The 23,060-nt window shown below is 45.6% G+C and overlaps 1 protein-coding gene across 1 annotated transcript in view; it reads left to right on the plus strand.

Annotated features, from left to right (window-relative positions):
• Positions 1 to 20,973, plus strand: part of LOC133348566 (calmodulin-regulated spectrin-associated protein 1-like) — a 54,549-nt gene extending 33,576 nt beyond the window's left edge. Inside the window, exons 6-18 of the mRNA XM_061561453.1 lie at positions 2,307 to 2,381; positions 4,770 to 4,872; positions 5,948 to 6,087; positions 7,159 to 7,249; positions 8,183 to 8,228; positions 10,487 to 11,309; positions 11,497 to 11,662; positions 12,310 to 13,171; positions 13,770 to 13,855; positions 15,638 to 15,731; positions 18,052 to 18,143; positions 18,334 to 18,452; positions 19,669 to 20,973. Coding sequence (XP_061417437.1) covers positions 2,307 to 2,381; positions 4,770 to 4,872; positions 5,948 to 6,087; positions 7,159 to 7,249; positions 8,183 to 8,228; positions 10,487 to 11,309; positions 11,497 to 11,662; positions 12,310 to 13,171; positions 13,770 to 13,855; positions 15,638 to 15,731; positions 18,052 to 18,143; positions 18,334 to 18,452; positions 19,669 to 19,992 — 3,021 coding nt within the window. The 3' untranslated portion in view covers positions 19,993 to 20,973. The remainder of the gene's footprint in view (positions 1 to 2,306; positions 2,382 to 4,769; positions 4,873 to 5,947; positions 6,088 to 7,158; positions 7,250 to 8,182; positions 8,229 to 10,486; positions 11,310 to 11,496; positions 11,663 to 12,309; positions 13,172 to 13,769; positions 13,856 to 15,637; positions 15,732 to 18,051; positions 18,144 to 18,333; positions 18,453 to 19,668) is intronic.
• Positions 20,974 to 23,060: the final 2,087 nt, after the last annotated feature.

A 23,060-nucleotide genomic window follows, 5' to 3' on the forward strand; every position in this document is an offset into this window, starting at 1 on the left:
AGTCATGGGCCTCCCCTAGATCGACTCAGCCTCAAATGAGTACCTGGTACAATGTGTAAACATCGCCACTGAGGAGACAAAGGCGGCCGGGCATGGTGCTGGCCACCCACCCTGCCGTGTGCCATGCCAGCCTTCATAGTTGCTCGCTAACAGTACATGCCCGTACAGTCTGTTCAGGCTATAAGGGGGATCTTTGTATGTATAGGTTGACTCGGCCTCAAATGAGTACCTGGTGAGATGTGTAAACATTGCCAGGAGGGAGACGAAGAAGGTCAGGCATCGTGCTGGCTACCCACCCCCTCATGTGGCGTGCCTGCCTTCATAGGTGCTCGTGAACAGCACTTGCCCCCAATATTCTGTGAATGTCTCTATGGGGATCTTTTGTCTTTGTATGGGGAGCAGAGGTGGTAGTGGTTTGCATTCATAATGCCACCAACTTGGTGATCTGTCTTTAATTTTTTACTAGGGATAACATCAGTCGTGGATTGTGATCTGTCCACGGTCTCCCCTTAAATGAGTAGCTCTTATGCTTTAATAACATCAGCAATGGAAAGTCAGACAGTCAGATACTGTATAGCCCTGGCCCACACCACTGTGTTGTGCCCGCTTTAGTAGGTGCACATTAACAGCCCAGTAACAGCCTATCCTCTTCAGTCTAAACAGGGCACGCTTATCTTTGTGTGCATTTGTATGTATTAATGTGGGAGATAATGTAGTGGTTATCATGCTGCGCTACGAACCTGTTGGCCCGAGTTTGATTACCGCTCATGGCCAACACCAGTGATGTGTAATTATCAGCACTGAGTAGACAAAGGTAGCCGGGCTTGGTGTTGGCAGCCTACCCTCTCGTGTGTCGTGCTGGCCTTTGAAGGCGCTGCTCGCCAACAGCACTTGAACCAACAGTCTGTTACAGGGGAGATCTTTGTGGGTTTTTTTTTTATCAGGGAGGTTGGTGAATTGGTTTGCATTCTATACAAAGCTAGAAATCGTGATCTGTTTGATTTTCAACCACGGATAACATCTTTGGAAAGCGGTGGGTATCGACCTCTCCTAGGTCTTCCATAAAATATCTCCTTGGGGTGTATAAACATCAGCACTTGAAAGGTAAAGACAGCCGGTTATGCTGCTGGCTGCACAACCTCCGTGTACCATTCCAGCTTTATAATTTTCCCATTGCAGCACTTCCCCCTTTAGTCTATTAGTTCAAACGGGATCTACATCTTGGCGCGCGAGTGTGTTTGCGTGTATATTTCTGCATGTGTTAAGGAGAGAATTCCGTACGCTTTCTGTCCCAGTACTGACACTGACGTTCAACTCCACACATAACAATACCTGATGACATGATGGCAGCCAAGCACCATCTCCACAACGGCTTTGTCATGACATCATGGCTTTTCGTTAATTGCACATGCACAACAGAAGAATGAGGGACTTTGACGTGCATAGTGGTTGCACAGTGGTTAGCTGACTACACTGAGTTCGATTCCTGGCTGTGGCTAACATCATTGCCGAATAATATCTGAACCAATCCTGATCCTTCCTTTGGTCAACTCGGCCTCTCAGTACCTGGTGTAGTAACATTGGCATTGGTGAGATAATAGCACCCAGGCATGGTGTTGAACAGGGGTCCCCAACCCCCGGGCCATGGACCGGTACCGGTCCGTGGCCTGTACGGAACCGGGCCGCACAGCAGGAGGTGAGCGGTGGGCGAGCGAGCGAAGCTTCATCGTCTGTATTGACAGATGAAGCTTCATCGTCTGTATTTACAGCCGCTCCCCATCGCTCGCATTACCGTCTGAGCTCCGCCTCCTGTCAGATCAGCGGCGGTATTAGATTCTCATAGGAGCGCGAACCCTACTGTGTAAACTGCGCATGCCAGGGGTCTGGGTTGCGCGCTGCTTATGAGAAGTCAGAATCCGACACTTATTTTAGTCCGCGCGTGGCCCGCCCATTATTTTATTCACCACTTCCGTCCGCGCCTCTTTCCCGCACTGTGCACTTATCTCAGTCACAGTTTTGGTAAGCCCACAAGCTGCTAACCCCTAGTAGCCACAATGAGTAAAAAACAAACGTCGCTGGAGAGCTTCTTTGAAAAGGGGGAAAGACCCAATGATGAACACCCCCACCGCCCCGGTCCGTGAAAAAATTGTCTTCCACGAAACCGGTCCCTGATGCCAAAAGTTTGGGGACCGCTGGTGTTGACCATATCACCCCCTCATGCGCTCTGATGGCCTTAATAGGTACTCGCTAACAGCATTTGTGCCTACAGTCTGTAAGATGCTGTGTTGTGTGTGACATTGTTTCAGGTTAACGCCAGGTTGTGGGACGTACAGCAGAAGGACGGCAAGCAAGCAGACCTCGCATCGCACAAGCGCACGCAGGTAACGTGTCTGCACACCTCCGATAAGCACGGTTGGTTACGTATGGTGCGTAAGAAGTTCAGCAAGCATATATACATTACGCAGCAACATTTCATAGCACCATTGATGTATGAGCAGTTTAGTGAGATTTTCATATGAAAGTCACTAACTCTCCATTGTGTTTTCGGGTTTTACCGCGTATTGTTCGACATGATGTCCGACGATTTTCTCTGCGTGCTGGGAGCTTTTTCAGGACTTGAACTGAAGGTGCTCCCAGCAATGGGAGCGGAGTGTCGTACATCGTGCCGAGAAACACGCAGTACAACCCGAAAAAACATTGTGGACGACTACGCAACACAGCCGTCAAAATCCATGCAATAACGTGACCAACAAAATGTTCAGTCGATGCATTAGGTATATACACGTGTAATGTGGAAATGGCCCAGCTCTTTAATTAAAGCACTGCTGCCAGGATCACTGGAAGGGCTGCAGAGACGACAGTGGATACAATTATTAATAAACAAACTTAATTAACATGAGGAGATTCACGAGTCTCATAAGCTAACTAAGCACGGCAGCAGAATCAATATCGCATTACGCTGCTGAATAAGAAAACAAGTGTGGCTTGGTAGTATACTTCCTCGCTTTATTTGCAGTCTTATAGGGCGAATCCCTCTGTTTCACTTCTGGATGAATGGACCACAGAATGCGGCTGATACAACACAGATCATGTCTTCCTTAAACATTTTCAGACAGCTTGCTTTAAAAGTCTTGTCTGCCAAAAGTTACGTGGAATAAAATCTGCTTCCAAAATTCAAACTGCCCGAAGAGCATTAGTTATTCCGGTAATGATTCATGATGTCCCTTGCAATTGCTTGAGAGAGCTGCACACATGATTGTATGAGAAATTACTTTGGAGAATATTCTAACATGTTAACGGTTCACACTCCTTTGTAGCATGCCTTCCTTTGGCCAGAGAATATCAATTAGAAAAAAAAATTACGTAGGAAACAAGTTTTTCAATGCGCACACTTTTATTAGTAGAAAATAAATTATTTTCACCTTAGAAATTAATCGAATTTGATGTGCTGAATAAAAGTGGGTGGCTTGCATAAATAAAATTAAACATTTCGAAAAGGAAGCCACCCATTGTTATTCAAAAGAGTAATTAACTGCTATTTAATTTTACCAGGTAAGACCCACTAGAGATGTATAGCTGTTTTTCAGAAGCGACCTGGCCACAAATGAGAAGCCAATTAAGTGACTTATGTGGAAAGTTATAGCAACAAAATACTCGAAGCACATGTTTCTAAATGTGGAGGGAAAAACCAGAGGTCCCGGAGAAAAATCGACCTGACCACGGGGAGAACATGCAAACTTTAAATATACAGGCGTCAGGGTCAGCATAGAACCCACAACCTCCTGTATACAAGGCGAGGTAGTTAACATCTTGCCAGCGTGAAATGTTAATTGTTAAGAACAGCATCACTATAACCCTTGAGCTACACCCATTTCAAACCTTTTAAAACAGTCTGCCTCCTCAGCAGACCATGCTTTTTCCCACCTGATGATGGATGCTTGTGTTGCGCCCGAAACGTCGTGATCTATTTAATTTTATACCTACGTCACTTTACCAAAAGGACCAATGAGTATGGACTCCTGCAGTAACGAAAGCTTCAAACCAAGATTTAACCCTCAATGCCTATGAACAAATCATCCGGACTTGGAACATGCCTAATTCGGTCGGGCCTTATTATTAAAATTTTGTAAAAAAAACACGCTTAGGCCCTTGATCGACAGGACCTGGACCGGTTTTTAAATGGAATCTTGAATTGTCACGTGAGACGAGTCTGTAGAAAATTCCAAGATATTAACCGTCAAAGATTTGAAAGAATGTAAACAGATAACAAGGCGAGTTCAATAAACGTGTGTAAATAAAGACACCATCATCAGCATTATTGTGATTGTCATCATCACCAGCATTGGTACGATCGTCACCAGCAGCATCATTATTAGAGTAATATTATTTTGTTCTACACAATTGACACCGCCTGCTCTTTAGCCATGCTGGCCTTAATAGGTGCTCACTAACAGCTCTTACCCTGTAGCCTATGCAGGTGAAACGGGGCATTTGTGTCTCGTGTGCGTTTTAAAAACACATCTACCGTACTCTTGTGAGCTCTTGAGATTCTGCATGAAAATAGCACGGCAGAGAGAGTTGTGTTGCAGTGCTATTTCCATCGTGTTTCCGCGCCGCGTCTCAAAATGTTTTCTCCTATTGAGGTTCTGTCTGGGCAGCGCTATTTTAAGGCAATGCTCGGCATTCACAAATTCGCAAAATGCAGTACGTGTGTATGCACACGCATAAGTAGTAAATTTGTGTGGCTATGTGCTTGCGTCTGTGTACAGCGTGGCCCCCCACCAACCCTAAGGAGCTTGCATGATGCCACCGACTGCCGCGCCCTCTTGTCTTGCATCCACTTCTACTGCCCTCGTGCACTGCCGCTAGAAGGTAAGGAACACAATAAACACAAATTACATTCGAGAACGTTCACACTTTGCTGGGCAGTGTGTCCTCTTCAACTCGTTTTCTTGCACTCAGACACACAAAGCTGACCCACACCAATGTTCACTCATAATCAACCCATTTGATCTGGCTATGGGTCCTGCTGTGGTCTCTGTGGCTGCTTGGAGTTAGTGGTGTGCAGAGTGTGGGCAGGCTCCGTCTCAGGTCCCCCTGGTGACACACGTTGTTTTTCAGCACACGTGTTTGCTTATGAGTGTCGGGAGTGGCAGTTTAGTGGATAGCGCACTGTGCCGAGTTAAATTTGCAGGGACATAAAATGAGTGGTACATCATATCAGAATCTGTTAACTGCCTCTCCTAGATTGATTCGGTGCTTCATTGTTATTTTTGCACACAGCGTTTTAAGAAGTTTTTTTTTATATTTGCTGGTTTATCAAGGATGTTTCTGTTGCGCGTCGTCACTTTGGGATGTTCTTTGTTCATTTTTTGTTTGTTGCGGTTGCACCCGACTTAAGAGCCGCATGGCTCACAGGGCTATACCTAATCAATGAAACTTGAAAACTTTTGGCCATAGCACCTCTTCATGAATTGTGCCGGCCTTCATTGGTACTCACTAAAAGCACTTCACCAAAGAGTCTGTCTGCTATTCGGGGCCATTGTCTTTTGTAAGCAAGTGAGGGAAAGGATGCCATTGAGGAGAGATGGTGTGTGCGTGTACGTGTGTGCAAGTACACATGCATGCATGCATACAAACGTATTTTTAGAAAGGTGGATAAATGTTCAAGTACACTCCTGAATCCGGAGATTTCAGTCATACCTATGCACACTAATGGTATCCAGTCCCATGTCTGGATCTTTTTCATTGACTTAGACTAATATGAATACTCGGTGTGATGTATCAACATTGGTATTGGCGAGACGTAACCATGTTTGTTTCGTACCGTCCCCACCCAAACCCGATTGTGCTATGTTGGGCTGAATGTGCTTCCCAACGGCGTTTGTTACAGTAGCCTAACGGATGATAACCGAGTTATTTTATCATCCATGACTGGAATGTACAGAAGTGAGGCTGAGGGAGGGCCTCAGCGTTCAGGACAAGTTGCACAATGCCAGACTGCTTGTTGACTTTGTGCGCGCTCACCTGGGAGACTGTCTACACCTGAATGAGAGAGACCTTCTCTACCTGCCACCTCCACTCAAGGTATGTTGTCATGTACAACAACAGCCTCCATTCACCATCAAACGGCAGGGACAGCACCATCAGCGTTTGTGCCAGGCAAAGTGCACTTTGAGACCACGTGAAGTGTTGGCAGTCAGGTTACAGGGACAGACCAAGGCCTTGTGGGTTAACTGAGTGAATGACTGGCAGATGTGCTCCCTACTGTGCCAACTTGCTTTGTTATAGCTTATATAACGTCGTCACACGTCGGAAAAAATACGTAGATAAACAACAAAGACACAAAGTCCCTTTTAGTCGTATAGACTGCTGGGGCAAGTAATATTAGTAATATTAGCGAGGCACTACTCAAGCGGGTGAAGCGGTGAAATCCCTATCGCCTATCTTTTGCAAGGAAGACATAGCAACCACTTATTTAGGCGTTTAATGTGGGCATTGACACTGATCTACAATGCTTCAACAGGTTCAATCACATCTACTTTGCATCATATGGTGTTGTTGTCATATTACTTACTCGACTTACACTTGTTTACACCTCCGATGAACATGGTTAGTTACGTACGGTGTGAAAGAAGTTCTACATACACCTGTGCACAACATCACTGAGTTTCAAGACTTTTACTAGCGAGGGTCATACTAAGTTTTTACAAGATCCTCCCAATGAGCAACAACGATTGCTGTGCATTTCTCAATGAAGTAATTTGCGAGTTGTTATAATTTTTAAATCGCCAAATGTATGACCATGATGCCGGCACACAATCGCCTACTCTTAGAAATGCGTCTTTGACATCCACTGTGAAGCAGACGGCGCATATTGTACAATGCATACACCTCGGTATTAACGAGAGTGCCCGCTGGGCCCGAACCGCAAATCTCTGCAAAAAGTGGCAAACTCACAACCGCTCGGCCCATGCCAACTCCCCAAAAACACATAAGCCGTGAGAATCAATTGTTAACTGGCTCATTACCGAGCTCACTTATCGCCATACCGCAGCAGTCTGGCACGCAGGGGGCACTTTTACAAATTAAATCGGTGATGATGGTGGTTGGCAAGTGTCATCTGCTCTCCCACACCTGCCTCATTGTCCCTCCCAGGTGAACCTGCTGGTTTTCGTGGTGGAGCTGCTGTGGTGGCTGGATGAATGCCGGCCAGACTGTGTACAGCCGCTCATTTCGGAGACACAAGGTGTGTGTGCGCTGGTATTTGCACACACTAAACAACGGCAAAGATCGCCCGTGTAGCCTTAACAGACTGTTGGTGCAAGTCCTGTTAGCGAGCAGCACCTATGAATGCCTGTACGGCACACGATGGGTGGATGGCCAGCACCACGCCTGGCCGCCTTTGTCTCCCCAGTGGCGACTTTTACACACGCGCCAAGAACTCATTTGAGACCGAGTCAACCTCGGGTAGAGGCCCAAGACCAGTTGAGATATAATTGTCACTGTTATTGGCCGTGAGTGGGAATTAAACTCGGGTCGCTGGGTTGGTAGCGACACGCACTAACCGCTGCACTACCACTCCCCACATTTTTGCACAGAGACACCCTCCCAACACACACATGCATACATACTAGGAATATGTTACTGATTTTTGGATCAACCTGAAAAAGGGTACCGATATTCAATATTTCGTAACGATACGGAAAATATTTTTTGTTTGGATTGTCATCGCTTAATGTTCACGTTGCGTACAAACAAAATCACACAAAAAATACTATTTTTATTTTACCAAGTAAGGCCCACTGAGCTATATAGCTATTTTTTCAGACGCTAACTGACCACAAATGATAGCTCAACAAAGTGGCTTATCATGTGGAAACGTATAGCAGCCAAATACTCTAAATGCTTGTTTCTAAATGTGGAGGGAAAAACCGGAGGAACCAGAGAAATATCCATGCGACCACGGGGAGAACATGCAAACTCCAATTATACAGGCATCAGGGTCTGGCTCGAACCCACAACCTCTGTCATGCCAGGCGAGGAAGTTATCTTTTACATGGAGTCAATTCACCACCTCCTCCAACGCAAATGTCACATGACTAACAGCTGCAGTGACAACGGTGCCGACTTTTTAGCGTGACATATTCGTGACATGCCCTTGTGTTTGTTTTTGTTGAAGAGGTTTCCAAAGCTCCAAACAACAGCTGGCTGGACTCCTTTGCAACGTGAGTTGATTGTATTTGTCCTTTTTTCATCATTATTCTTACACGTCACACTCATCTGAATGTTATTTGTTGGCACAACCATTCACCGGAATTAACATTTCAATTCATATGATTCGTGTAAACTGGCTTTAAATATAATCTTGCAATGCGAATTAAGGTCCTGCTGCATTGACATGATGTTCCCATGAGATACAAATATTGACCCATTTAATTTCTCTTGTCTTTTAGAGATATTTTTTTAGTTATATATTTGTTTTACATTTGAGAATGCTATCGTAGTTTGGCTCTAAATTATGAACGTTTCTTCTGCCTTAATCATCAAATGGCATTTAAGCATCTGGGAATTATCGGGCAAGAGTTTATCCAACAGAAATTTAACAATGTAATACTTTTAGAAAGAAAAAAATGACTCCATTTCTATTTAAAATCTTTGGGAAGTCCATCTAAAATGGTATAAATTTTCTTGAAAGTTGTGGGCAAATGATACAGATCTCTCGCGAACCCAATCACTAGACAAGCAATGATTCGCACCCCCAGCAATGAAATGAATTATTCCTATTCAGGGTCACAATTTGACCATTTTTTTAAATTATATATATTTTTCTTTTTTTAAATAACTTAATTTTAAAAAATGTAAGACATTCCACTTAAATGGGACCAGATGTCTTGCACTTGACCATCTCATATTAAAAATTCAATCAGATATGCACAGTGATGGAATATGAACACAGCCAACATTTTACCCTGTGACAATTTGGAGCCGAGATGGTCCTTCTAAAATTGCACCCATAGCCTCAAAAATACGACTGTGTCGACCTGCATTTTCATTATACTTGACCATGAGCATTCTAATACTAACTCATTTTGAGCCGATCTTTCCAGAAACGTATTACTGACAAAAATGTTAAAATAATTTAATAAAAGTAAAAAAAAATCGTTCCCATAATTTCGAAAGAATGAGACCTGTGATAACAAAGTGTAACTTTTCCTAAGGGTGGATCGCTCTGAATGGGTTTCTGATAATATGGTCTCCTACACATATTTCGCAAAATGAGTGGGCAGGAAATATAATAACTGCACATATATTCATACATAATCTTACCTTGTGATGGAGAGAGGTAGCAAAAATTACCAAGCTTCTGCTGAAGTCTTTGATATGTTATTAAATAACTGTAAACGTTTCAAAGGTGTTCGTGAACTCCTTCAGAATAATTATTTTTTCTAATTATGCAATTTCTTCGACGGTAAAGATCATGGCTTTTAATATTTTCCGCCCATGTTATATTGAACCCACTTTATCAATGCTACCTGAACGTTTATTTTTTCACGAGTGATGACAATTTAGACTTTAAAATGTTTGTTTAACCACCCAATTTCCGTATGTAAATAACTTGACCTTAAGTAACCCATATCCCCTAATTAAGCAGAGTTGACTGCATCAAGATCGTTAGCCATTTTTGTTTTGTAATAATTGCTGTGTAGTGCTGCATTACGCAACACAAATCCAGAGGTGTTAAGCATTGATGGTAGACATATATGACTTTCAATGGGTTTTAGTCACCGTCCACTTACACATGACATATGCAGTAAACAGTCTTAGATAATGTAAGTCAAGATATATAACCTCTATTAGATAAGGCCAAGCTTTGTCAAATAGCGTCCTACCCAGGTGCCTAGGTAACCCAGTAGCGTCCGGCACTGAACCAGCACTGCCATGGAACTGGGTTCAAACCCTGGGGCTGGTTATTGGTCTCTGAGGGGAGCTTATGCATGCATGTTGGAGCAATGTGCCATGGTTTCTTTGGTTCAAGCCATGGGACTGAGTGTCGCTTAAGGCTCTGATGCCTCTTTCAGGGCACTGAGCTAGCAATTCTGAGAAAGCCTGCTACAGCTCTTGGTAAATAAATAAATAACAGTTATTGCACAGTGAGCTTGATGTCAACCCAGTTATCATTGAGTGCACAGACATTTTATATTATCCAATGGAACTGCTGCACCATATTTTACAACTCATGCACTCATACTGGTAAAAACCTCTACAGGGCAGATGACAGAAAGTGATTGAGACAGCGTAGGGTAAATCTGCTGTTTCCCAATCTCCAGCGTGTCTGACCTCTCAGTAGGGAATTCTCATATTTGAGTGAAGGTTCAGAATGGAATTGCACTTTACTTCAAAGCTCCTGAAAAAAGGCTGTGTATATCACATTCATCAATATATAAATATGCTTTTGTCTCTCTTTCCTTCCCCCTTACTGCAGTCCCTTCTCCAACCCGCCTTCAAAAATCTCTGACAAAACGTCAACACCAATCAAGCCAGCGATACCCAAAAAGCCGGACAACATTTTTTTGTCCGGACTCTCGGACCCGGCTCCTGGTCACGGACCCCCATCCAGGTCCACCCCTCAAAAACTAACAATGCCGGCGTCGAGTCACCACCTGAAACCGAGACCCGCGCAGCAACCTGCCGCCCCGCATGCCGACGAACTGGCAAACTTGAGCCCTGGCCCTGCCGTGGCGAACCGTCGAAACTTTTTCGAGACACTCGAGCGGAAAAAGCATCAAGGCGATGCGAAGGCAGGCACCCCCGCTTCATCGGGGTTCCCGGCGGCCTCTTCGACGTTGCCGCGGGGCTTCTCAAAGAAACCCGAGACGTCCACATTCATGTTTCCGAAGGTGGCGTCGAGATCGCCGCGAGGGAGCGCTGCAGTCGACCGAACCGCCGACAGCGGCGGTGCCGCCACTCTGGATTCCCCGCGGGTGCCGGGCACCGAGGGCCAGGCCAGCCGCGATTCTTGCGACCACGACTCGGGCGTCCTTTCCCAGAGTGACGACTCGGCCTTCGGTAGCTTCGGCACGGGGACGGTGCAGGCACCGCACGACTTGGACTCGCCCTTTACCACGTCCAGCCCCCTGGCCGGTGGCGCCAAAAAACAGCAGAAGCAGCCTTTGACGAGGCCGCGTGGGCACGAGGCCTTGCCGGAGCGCGACGTAGGCGGGCGCGGGTGGTTCGAGGAGAGGGTTCTGGCTGTGCAGGCGCAGTTCGAGGCGAAGCAGATGGCCATGCAGGCGCTGACACTGCAGGTACGTGGGTGGAGATGGCTGGCTACGTCGAGTGTCTACCGCACGCTTGGGGTGGCCAGCAACACAGGGACATGGGGTCTGGGCCGTACCATCCTTCATAAGTGGTCACTAAAAGCACTTACCCCAGCAGTCTAGGTAAGCTAATCAAGGTGATCTCTGTCTTCTGTGCGTGTTTGCTCACACGCAGGTGAGCGAGCTGTGCGCTCGGAGAGACGCTCGGCAGCAGAAACGCAAAAGGGCGACACGGCCACAGCCCCAGGGAGGGGAAGCAGTGCATTGTGGGAGCTCTGCTGAGGAGGATGGCAGAGATGATTGTGGCAATAACAACGGCGATGAGGATGATGATGCACAAGGTGGGTGTAACATGTGTAGCACGGGCAGAGTGAAGCTGTTAAAACAGATGTAAAATATAACGCTGCAAGAACATGTTCCACTGTACAGTGTTACACGAACACTGTTTTACACTGACACTGCGGGATTACATTGTGGGCAGCAGATGGCAGTGCAGCAAAAAGTATTGTACTCTACATCTATGCTCTCACATCTACACTCTCTGATAATATATGCATTGTCCTTGAAACTGATTGGTATGCCTTTTGGTGTCCTCTGGTCTAACACCGTTTGAGACGAGGCTCAAAAGAAAGCTGTCTCTGGTGTGGACCAATCAGTTTCAAGGACAATGCATATATTATCAGTGTTTTTTGTTTGCATTCTGACCACAAGCATTGTGGTCAATGCAGACATGATTCCTTGTAAAAGGTTTACGTTTGGTGTTTTAACATCTTAACACCCGTTTTGTTGCCAGAAAAAAAGGGAAACACCTATTATCATATTTTGGTACTGGCAAAGGAGATCCCATGATGTGAATAGTTTTGTTCATAGTCTACTTGGTACACACTCACATCAAAGATCACAGCACTGCTAGTGACTCTCAAGTTGCTTTGTAATACAGAACAATGAATGCGACCTGTGCAACTTGCTCGCTGGCTTTTTTGCGCAGGGGATAGCGACAGCGAGGAAATCACCCGCCTTGTGGAGACGTTGCTGGACCTGCAACGTGACATGAAGCATCTCTCGCTGGAGCAGGAAAACCTCATTAGAAACGGACCCAAGGAGGTGGACACATTTCGCCCGACCACCCCAGTCAACCCCAAGAAGCAGTTATCATCCACGCTTCCTCGGGCCAAATCGTCAGACAACTTACTGGGACGCGGCGAAGCGCGGTTTGTCCAGCCCTCTCCAAAGACCCCGAGCTTCGAGGGCCGAGAACACCACCCCCTGCCGGCAAGGCACGTGGCCCAGAAGCCACCGACGTCCGGCACCTACAACTCGATGACCCTGCCGTCGAAAAAGTCGCGCGCGAGAGACGCCAACCGCAACCGCAGTCCGGAGCGCGACCACAATTTAAACGTGCGCCTCGGTGGAGATGGGGACTCGGCCTCGACCGTCGGCATCACTCGCCGCCATCAGCTGCTGAGCCCCCGGCCGTTCGCGAGCAGCGTGCAGACACCGCACCTCCGTCGGTTTTACGCCGGCGTGGACGCCACGTCCCCCGCGGCCGGCGCCGGCCTCAACGGCAATGAGGGCAAGGGGGGGGGGCGGCTCTCAAACGGTAACGAGGAATGGACGCCCGTGGTCACCAGTCCCAAGCCGCGAGTTGGGACCGCGGCCGCGAAGATTCGGTCGGCGAAGGCGGACGGCAGAGGTGGCGGCGACGTGAAGAGGGGGGACGCTACGAGCGGAGGCGGGCTCAGTAAACGCAACTCAAAGTCGACTCCGGACCTGAGCGGTGAAAACTCGAGGCAGCAGCAGCTGCAGCCGCGACCAGGAACGCCGCACAATGCAGGCGGGAGCACGCCGAGGTGGGCAAGAGAGTTCTGCTCTGTGTGTTTGTGTTTGGTTGGCGTTCCGATTGATGTGTGTGTTATTTTTGTATTCATCGGTATCGGCGCCTGCTTAGGTTTCAAGGCTGTGTAAATTACAAATGTGGTATTGCATCCTTCAATGCCTGCATATTTTTATTCTTAGGTTTTTTCGGTAAAGTCACGTAGGTAAAAAGTTAAAATTAATAAAAGTAAAATAAAATAAAAATCACGACGTTTCGGAGGCAACACAAGCTTCCGTCTTCAGGTGGAACTGTCACAGCCACGACAGCTGTATCAAGTAAATGAGTGCATATTTATCGGACTATCTATTAGTACAGTGCACTTGAGGCCCTGGTTAAATTCCTGGCTGTTTACCAGTGGCAATTGGTATGTAAAATGAGTGCTTGGTGTGGACAACTATGACCATCAATTTTGGGGAGTTAGACCGGACAGACGTGTGTATTATTGGCACAATTTCCTTTGTGTCGTTGTGCTGGCCTGGATAAGTAGTAGATTTTAGCATCTTTTGTCTGTAAATGGGGAAAAATTGTATTTATTACCTGTATTCGTGCATGTTTTGATGTGCGTGTCATAGACGGAGAGACGGGAGGGACACTCCAGAACCCTTGTTGTCTAAAAGGAGAACACCAGGGAGAGGAGTTGACCAGTCACGCACTACGGGTACATAGTGCACACACATGCAGAGTCACTAATTACAGGCAGGTTGTGGATAGCAATGTACACGCTTATGGCCACTTAAATACACACAAACACAACACACACACACACGGTCACACAAGGATGCCCACCAGCTGTTCCATTCTCGCACACTAGCACGGGACCGGCATGCAGCGTTCGTGATGGCAACATTAAGTATTTGATACCTCTGGACACAGGGCACGATAAGCTGGTCCAGGCGGCTTGCGCGATTGACTTTTTCTTTTCAAAACCGATTTTAAAAGTTGCACATTTGGCAGACATATCCGTGCCAGCCATGTGGTCGTCAAAGTGCACCTAGCCTGGCACAAGCGCCGTGGCGACGTCGTCACCTCTTAGTGGCAAACGGCGGCTGTCTTAGTGTTGTTGGGTGTGTTTGTGCGTGCTCACTTGACTGTTGAGTTAGCGCACTGCCTCCTGAGCTACATCACTGGTTGTACAATACACCAGCGGCAATTAGCATCAGACTTTGGCTTGAGCCACCACTAGGTGATGTAAATGTTTTGCCGATTTTCGTGAATCCGTTACTGGATGAGGGCCCCCTCTGCTCATGTGGGTAATGGGGGAGGTTTTGACAATACCCAGCCATGCTGTGTCAATTCAGTTTGGCTAGGTGGGGAGCGTAGACATTGCAGCATAGAAATACATTACAACTGTCATTTTACGCGAGGTAAACATTGCCTAAATCAATACAAGGTGTGTTCACAGTTTAATACTGAGAATACATGCGGTGGCCCAACGACCACAGAACTTAATAGATGCTCACGAACAGCAAATCCAGATTTCTACAGGCTAAACTATCAGTGGGTCGTCTTTTGATCACTGCAAATATGCATGCACTCTGCTGAGCTGTAAAGGTGTCCCCTACAAAACTGCTTCAAGGCATAGCTTTGCATGCGCGCGTTGGTTTGTTTGACCTTTGGTGTACATGAGTACAGCCCTTGTGTTCGTGCTGTGCTGAATGAGTACCTCCCCGTGCCGTGGGGGTTACTTGGCCAAGCTGCTAGTCAGTGCGGGTTGGACAAGGTGGGTATGAGAGATGTGTGAGCATCGAAGTACAGTACTATAATGGATTTTGTTATACCGCCTTCTGCTGCCCACCACACACCTCCAATAATAATCTCATCATACATGATCGTCACCCATAAAAGCTCTGTGAAGGGTCCAGCCTGCTTGGCTTCCTGGGTGTGATGGGATCGGGGCACCTCCCAGGTGATTTGGTCACAGGCTGACATAGAGTATGTATAGATTCGTATTCTTGGTTCTTTCGCTAAAGTCACGTAGAAGGGAAACAATAAAATAATAAAAATATAAAACAATAAAATTCTCACGGCGTTTCGACTGCAACACAAGCAATCATCATCAGGTGTGAAAAACACAGCAAGAAAATTTGAAAAAGTGGTGTTTTTTTCTTAACGTCAGCACCACGGACAGCGATTTGGCAGTTGTTCAGATGGACGAGTCCATCTATGTTCGGAAAAGAGGAGGGGGGAGAGAAAGAGAATGGAATGCGGTCTCAAAGTCACCGTAAGCGTGAACATAATCAATTAAGACCCGAAATGGTTTATCAAATCCTTCCAAAGATTATTAACTTACACAAACAATATGAATGCGTGTGTGTGTGCATGGGTTGTGTGTGTGTGTGGCCTTAATAGCCTGGCACAAGTGCCGTGGTGACATCACTGCCACTTGATGGCGAATGGGGGTTGTTGTTTTGTTTGTGTGCACATTTAACATGCTCAACAGGGACCGCTATAAGCAAGCTGCAGTCTACTTCGTGCGCATCGCTGGCATCGCTGCCTGCCCACAGTGCCGGGCGTGGTTCTGCTGCTCGCAAGAGGTAAAAACATACATTCTGAACAGCGGGGATTCCCGATATAAACTCACACCTCGGTTTTCATGACATCGCCACTTTATAATTGGGCAATAAAAATGCCTGCCTGGCTGACAGCTGACCTGCCGCGCATTATTATTTTCCCCCTCTCCATGTAATGGTGCTTCACTTGCACTTTTTTGCCGATGGTGAACTGTCAGGTGCGGCCTGTTAATATTCCTCGTGGTGCGTTAAACCAGGGCGATATCTTCTAGCAATTTAGAGCAATTTGATTCAGCCAAATGTGAAGTCTGTCTAGGGTTTGAAAAAAAAAATCTAATTTCGTGTCATTTGAATCAATGTCATTCTGGTCAAATTCCCAAAATATAATTATTTCTGCATTCAAACGCTGTCGGCAGACTTCTTGTAGATAAAAACACTCGTATTCTATTAATCAATTTCTTATATGCCTAAGAGGTTTCATATTACTTGAATCAATTATGAGCCTATTTTAATTTATTTAAAAAATTCTGAATGATTTAAGAGTGTGCAATGCTGGTTACTAATGGCTATGGGATAAGTGTACTGTGCCCAGTAGTGCGCTTATTCTTGTGTGAACTCCTCCGTTCAGCCCCCGGTTTTTTTAATCTCTCAAACACTAACCAAGGAGGAGAGACTTCATAATGTGTGATGGTTAAAAGGTCATGGTCAGTTCTGTTGAGGCCTTCACATCGTGCCCTTGCTTCCTTGCTTGTGATGAGGCCCTCGACATTCAATACGCCACATGCAGACTGATGAAGATGAATTGAGTATTTTACTTCTCATCGATAGGGGACCCTGTTTTCAGGTTAAATATGAATAAACTCACCATTGGAACCTCATCTGGCAACAAAACTGACACCTTTTTTTTGATAATTAGAGTTTTTGTTTGCATTAGGACTGCAGGTATTGTGGTCTATGCAAACATGACTCCTTGTAAGAAAGGTTTCAGTTTTGTCGCCAGATAAAGGGTAAAAAAACAATTATCATATTTTTTCTTCTGGCAAATGAGGTTCCAATGGTGTAAATGCTTACCCCGAGCTCTCATACTCTGATGGTGCATTGTCTTTGAGTTGTGCGCCTTTTGGCGTCATCTGGTCCAACACCATGTGAGACTAGGCTCTAAGGGGAAAGCTGTCTTGGGTGTGGACCAATCAACTTCAAGGACAGTGCATACATTATCAGAGTTGTGGTTTTTTTTCCATTCCGACTGCAGGTATTGTGGTCTATGCAAACATGACTCCTTGTAAAAAAGGTGTTAGTTTTGTTGCCAGATAAAAGGGTAAAAAAACAATTATTATAAATAAACTCCTTTAAAAAAAAAAATTTTGAACAACGGTTTTTTGAACAACTTCGTTAAACTCCACGGTCGAGAAGTACGTCAATGATGCGGCGCCTGCTCCCCCCACATCAACGCTTACTTGAATTCATTTATTCCGTAACTCGTTCACACAGAGCAGGCGCGCCTGAGACACGTACCGCCTGCTTCTTGGGCGAGGCGATTCCAGAGTTTAGGGACCGCGGCGTTTTTCACCTACACACATATAAATAATAAGGCATCCATACAAAATGTGAATTGCTTTAAAGGAGAAAATTAATTGATTAATCGATACAGGCATACATTGTCACCGGATCTGAGTGCGTGTGCAACATTTTGTATAGATTGGACAACACGAAGTAGACTAAATTTTGATTACAAGATTTGACCACGACAAACATCGGAGTGGTTGGGGTATGCATATTGTGAGCCCCAGCACACCCTCTGTATATATTGTTCCCTTTAATCGGTATTTTCTAATTGCACTTGCTCTCCACATACACATATATATATATATATAAGCACACGTGGGAAGCAGTGAAGAAGTGGATAGTGCACTGTACCATGAGCCCATCGACCTAACTTAGATTTCCGACTACGGCTAATATCAGTGGCGAGTGATATCAGTATCGATCGTGGGCTTCCTCTCAGTCCAGTCAGCCTTAAATCAGTACCTGGTGCCGGTGTGTAAACATCACAAAGACAGATTGGGTCAGTCATGGTGCTCGCCACACAACTCTCTTGTGTGTGGTTCCAGCCTTAATAGGTACTTGCCAACACCACTTGTCCCAACGGCTACACAGGGGATCTTTGTCTTTGTGATGTATAAAAAAAATAATTACGAAGTATTTACTGTGTAAATGAAACCGCATCTCAAACATCTGTACAGAAACATCTGTACAGACATGTATTGTATAGATGCATGTGCTCACGCGCGCGCGTGCGTGCGTGTGCTTGTGTGTGTGTGTGTGCTTGTGTGTGTCTCTGTAGGTGTGGGTCGATGGAGGTGTTGGATGGGGAGGGAGTATCAAGCGAGGAGAGGGACTGGGACAGTCAATCAACTGGCTCTTCCACATACACAGGTACGAGCATTTATCACATGATGGATGACATACAACGCAGTGCCTTACACTGGGATGGTGGTGGGTGGTGTGGCTGCGTGGGTGGCTGAGGGAGGTCGCTGGGTTGGGATGGGTGTGGGTCGATGACAAGGATTTCGGTGATTGTGAAAACGGTAACGTTGCCGTTGGTGTCGGCGGTGATGTGTTGCAGGCCCCCGGCTGTTTGTGGAGCCGAGCAGTAAAACGAACCGCTCGCTGGTGCAGAATGCGGTGTCGCACTGCTGCCTGGCTGGCAAGGTGAACGAAAATCAAAAACTGAAGGTGCTACAGGTCAGTTGGTCACTCAAATAAGCGCCTCTGTCTCACCCGTCAGTAGCTTGGTCGGTGAATTTGTTTCTGTCGTGCATGTCTTGGCCCCATAACCCTATCTGCCTCTGCGTTTGGGTATAAATATCTACTTCGTGCTACCCGAGGATGCCATGATATGAACTCCTAACAAGAAAGCTCTTGGAAATGGTGAGGAGGTGGGGGGACGGGCCCCAGGACACACTTTAATGACAGCTGATCCTAGCAGGAGAATGGGTGGATGTGGGCCTCAAGTTCCTTTTTATCTTTATTTTGCTCATTATCTTCGTCATACCCCCCCCCCCCCCCCACACACACACAGTCCCCACTCCCCACCTTCGTTATAAAATGAAAACTTTAACAAAAGCCCTCCTTTAGGAAGGAAAGACTTACCCAGAGGGCTTAATCCCGAGACAAGCAAGCTTTGCTCGTACGCTCATGTGCCATTCTGTTATGACTGTTGATTTGGGTTTAATAAAAACCGAAAAATATCTATTTCGTATTTTCCATAATAGAGGTTTTTTTTGTGGGAGTAGGTATTTCGTAATTTACATTTATAGGTCACTGCTTTGGCTGTGTGCAGCACAGGATAAAAATACTTTTTTCAACCTGTGCTTGCACATTGGCATTAATAAGTACAGCTTCAAAACTGATCAATATTTCAGATGAAATACAACTTTGGAAGGATCATTGGTGATTGTAAACGTATTTAATATTTTTCAGTTGTGGTGTGTTTACTAATGACAACAATGGCATTGATGATTTTTCTCGACCTCATTTATTCCACTGCACATGTCCTGGATATTTGTCCGTGTGTGGAAGTCTTTTTTGCTGCATGCATCCAATGTTTTTTCGGATGCGCCGCAATTTTTTGCAGTCATTGATTTATTGACTAACAGGTATACATCAGAGGTACATATTCATGAGAACCTTAATCCAGATGCACTTTAGACGAATGGTACATGCATCTCAAGCATCTGTAAGCCGATAGCATCGTGTGTGCTCGTACTGACTCTTCAACCTGCGTCCTTTTGAAAAACGCTCTGACCTATCCCACGCTCAACACGCTTGCCGACATTTCCCCCCCTCTTCCCCCCGGCTAATCAATTCCCACTCACCTTTTCACCATTCCTTCTTTCTCTCTCTCTCTCTCCCCATTTCATCCTCGCTCAACCTTCCCCATCGCCTCTCGTTGCTGCAGGAGCTGGAGATGTGCGACGCGCCCCACTTTCTCATTCTGTTTCGGCCGGGCGGCGGCTGGCAGTTCCGCGCGCTCTACGCGCACTACCCGGAAACGGGTGCCGTGTGGCGACTGTGCGGCTTGGGCCCCGCGAGCCTCACAGCTGGTTCGCTGACGGAGCGCGCCACCGCTCTCTACAAGTACAGCTCTGCACACAAGGGCTTCCTGCAGCTGCCGGCATCGCGCAGCCTGGGCCCGAGCGTTGACGCGTTCACCCTCAAGCAGAACCAGGGCTTTGTGAGCGACCGCCGGAAGTGGGCATCGGCCATGGAGCTCGACTGCTAAATGGGGCCAGGGGTCACAGTGAGGGGGGAGGGACAGGGGTGTGCTATGGCGGTCGCCTGCTGAAAGCAGGGTGAGGACAGAAGCCAGGGTACGTGCGATTGGGCCGTGGCTCGGTCGGCACTGTCAGTCCCTCCTTTGCCCCCCCTGCCCCCCATCACCACTGCCCCCCACCCCTCCTGCCAGGGTTTGTGTGGACATTGTTGGCAGCTGCCACACACAGTGCCTGGTTATTGCACAGTTGTGATGTGTGTTGAGAGAGACGGACAGATATTTTGAGCACGCGCATGGCTTTTTTTTTATTGGATCAGAGGTAATGGCAGCCAAGGGAAACAGGACATTAAGCATCTTTTGAAAGTCCCCACTGAGGAAGAGGCGCGATTATTGCATTTGTGTGTGTGTGCTCGCACGCATGTGTGCAGCAATCGAGTGCAATTTATTCGTAAGCTGTAAAATCCAAGGTTTGCTTCCCACAGCATCGTTGCTGTGTCTATGAGGGAGGTTGGCTACAGCACACTTCGTTATGTTCCTAAGCAGATAGTCGTGGCCACTCTTGAAGCTGAGTGGTCATGTATAGATGGGACCTTGATGTATGGTATACCTGGAGTATGCAGTACAGAAAGTAGGTGAGGGCACCCCATTTGTGCAGAGTGTGAGTTCTCCCTTCATTGCAATTTCCTCCAAGTTGTGTAAGTACCTCAAAATGAAATGAAATATCCGAAGCAGGAACTTCTTGAAGCCTTGAGACCCAGTGAGTTTTTTCTGTGGAAAGATTTCCAAAATCGCATAGATTGAATAGCACCTGGATAGTAATTTTCTGTAATTGGTGACCACAATTAAATTGGTATTAAAGCAGCAGAATTTTCCATAAATTAGAGCATATATTTTTTTTATAAATAAATCCAACATGAAAAAATAGTAAGTGAAAGGCCGTTGGCCAAAAGAGTGTATTTTCTCATTAAAATAAACGTTCATTTTAAGCTACTTCATCGGCTGTAATTGCCTACTGTCCTTGTGCCAATGTTTTTTTTGTCAGTTCCATCCAATTCAGTTGAGCTAAAATGCAATCCTATAAAATGGCCATAAAATTAAGTAGTTTTGTGAAACCACTCTGCAGATTGTTAAATTGTCTCACTGTAGTTAATATGCTGTGCTCAACTCGCTCGGGATATTGATCAATTGTGGCCAAGGATCTAAAAGAAAAATTATAAATTGCAATCCATTTCCTTAAAATGAGCAATGCCTCCAGCAATACAATTGTAGCTTCCGTAATTGTGAAGCTTTCCCCACCGGCCTTATAGCAACTACCAACGTTCATCAGATCCATGTCTCCGTCTCACAGATTTTCACCTCTAAAGCCGACCCAAGCCATTCGTTTGCAACTTTGCAGATTTAGTGCCCTCATGCACATGAGGCTGTGAAGTATTTATGTGGGCGCTGTGCAGTTGACAGAATTACAAATGTTGTCGTCAGGCTCTGCGTATTGGCTGCTTGTCTATCTCCGATGCAGACTAATCAGACCTGGACCCCTTCATCCCAGAAAGAGAAAAAAACCACGAGGTTGGATACCCTAGCAATCCGCAAGCTTTCCACCGAGCCGGTTTGCATGGAGTTGAAGGTTTAATTATCCCGAAAGATAGACACTCAGTATTTAAATCCTTCACTACAGTATATTTCATACTACAGCTTGGTGTGCGCTCTAAAGTGGATTGTAAACTGTGATGTCATTGTACGAGTGAGCTTTTGGGTGCTAGTGTCCTAGCCAAAATCTGAAAATTCCTTGCAAGTAAATTGTAAAGAGCTAACAATTGTTCTTTTAAAACTATGACCTCTCTTGTACAAGATATTATGAGAATGGGCAAAAAAAATGTACATTGTTGATGTTGCTTCGTCTGCGCTGTGAAACGCAGACCTTAGTATTAAGAGACAGCTGCTGTTCGTGCGATTGTGTTTGGCAGTGGCACATCGAGATTGGTGTAAAATATCAAAAGCGAGTCGATGACAAATGTAAATATGAAAATAACTAACCTGCCAGTTGACGCCTCGTAGACTTTACACGGGGAGGTTCGTTTTGAGTAACCAAGTAATCACGAGGGAGTTTTTTGTGATGAATCAAGTTTAATTATTTCAAAAGGCTCAGGGCTGATGGGTGGGTTGGGGTGATGGTCTGTTGCAGGTGATTTTGGTAAAACCACATGTTCTATGGGTTGTTAATCTCCACTAATGCCAATACAGTAATGTTGTGATTCACATTGGGTGTGCGTGCGTGTGTGCACGCATGCCCATCGTTGTGTATAATGATCAGCATCCAGTCTTTTAAGCTTTGGAGATCATGCCACCGAGGACATATCCTCAAACTGACACTGTGAGATCTACAATCACGGAACACTCAAGTCTCTCAACACTCTGTTTGAGACAGTATTTGTACAATGTTTGTGTTACACGTGTGCATTCATTCCCATCGTGCACGGTATGCCGGTGTTACTATTACACCTGTTCACGTATGCGTGCGTGCGTGTGTGTGTCTCTTTGTGTGCTGTTGTGTGTGCATGGGAGTAAGCGGTTGTGTAGTGGTTAGCACACTGTGCTGCAAATCCAGCATCCGAGTTCGATTCTCACTCACGACCAACAAAAGTGGTGATTGTTTTAATCGGTCCTGAGTGTCCCTCTAGGTCAACTCAGCCTTAAATGAGTGCAGTAAGTCCTCTATTTACTTTTAGACTTAAAACTTTCGTGACTGCAGGAATTCATATTCTTGGTTCTTTCGGTAAAGTCACGTAGATAGAAAACACAAAATAAAAAAAATGTAACTAAAAAAATATATTTTAAATATAAATTGAAAGTAATAAAAATAAAATAATAAATTGAAAGTAATAAAAGCAAAAAACCACTCTCCACCTGATAAAAACCGTTTGTGTTGCGATCGGAAGGTCATGGGTTTTTTGCTTTTACTATTTTCAATTTATTTTAAATGTAATTTTACTACTTGAAATGTTTTTTTATTTTATTGTGGTTTTTTTGCTTTTATTATTTTTAATTTATTCTTTTTCTTTATTATTATTATTAAAAAA

Source organism: Lethenteron reissneri, chromosome 27 (assembly GCF_015708825.2).
Source record: "Lethenteron reissneri isolate LAM-NWPU_2019-01 chromosome 27, ASM1570882v1, whole genome shotgun sequence".
NCBI classification, from domain to species: Eukaryota; Metazoa; Chordata; class Hyperoartia; order Petromyzontiformes; family Petromyzontidae; genus Lethenteron; species Lethenteron reissneri.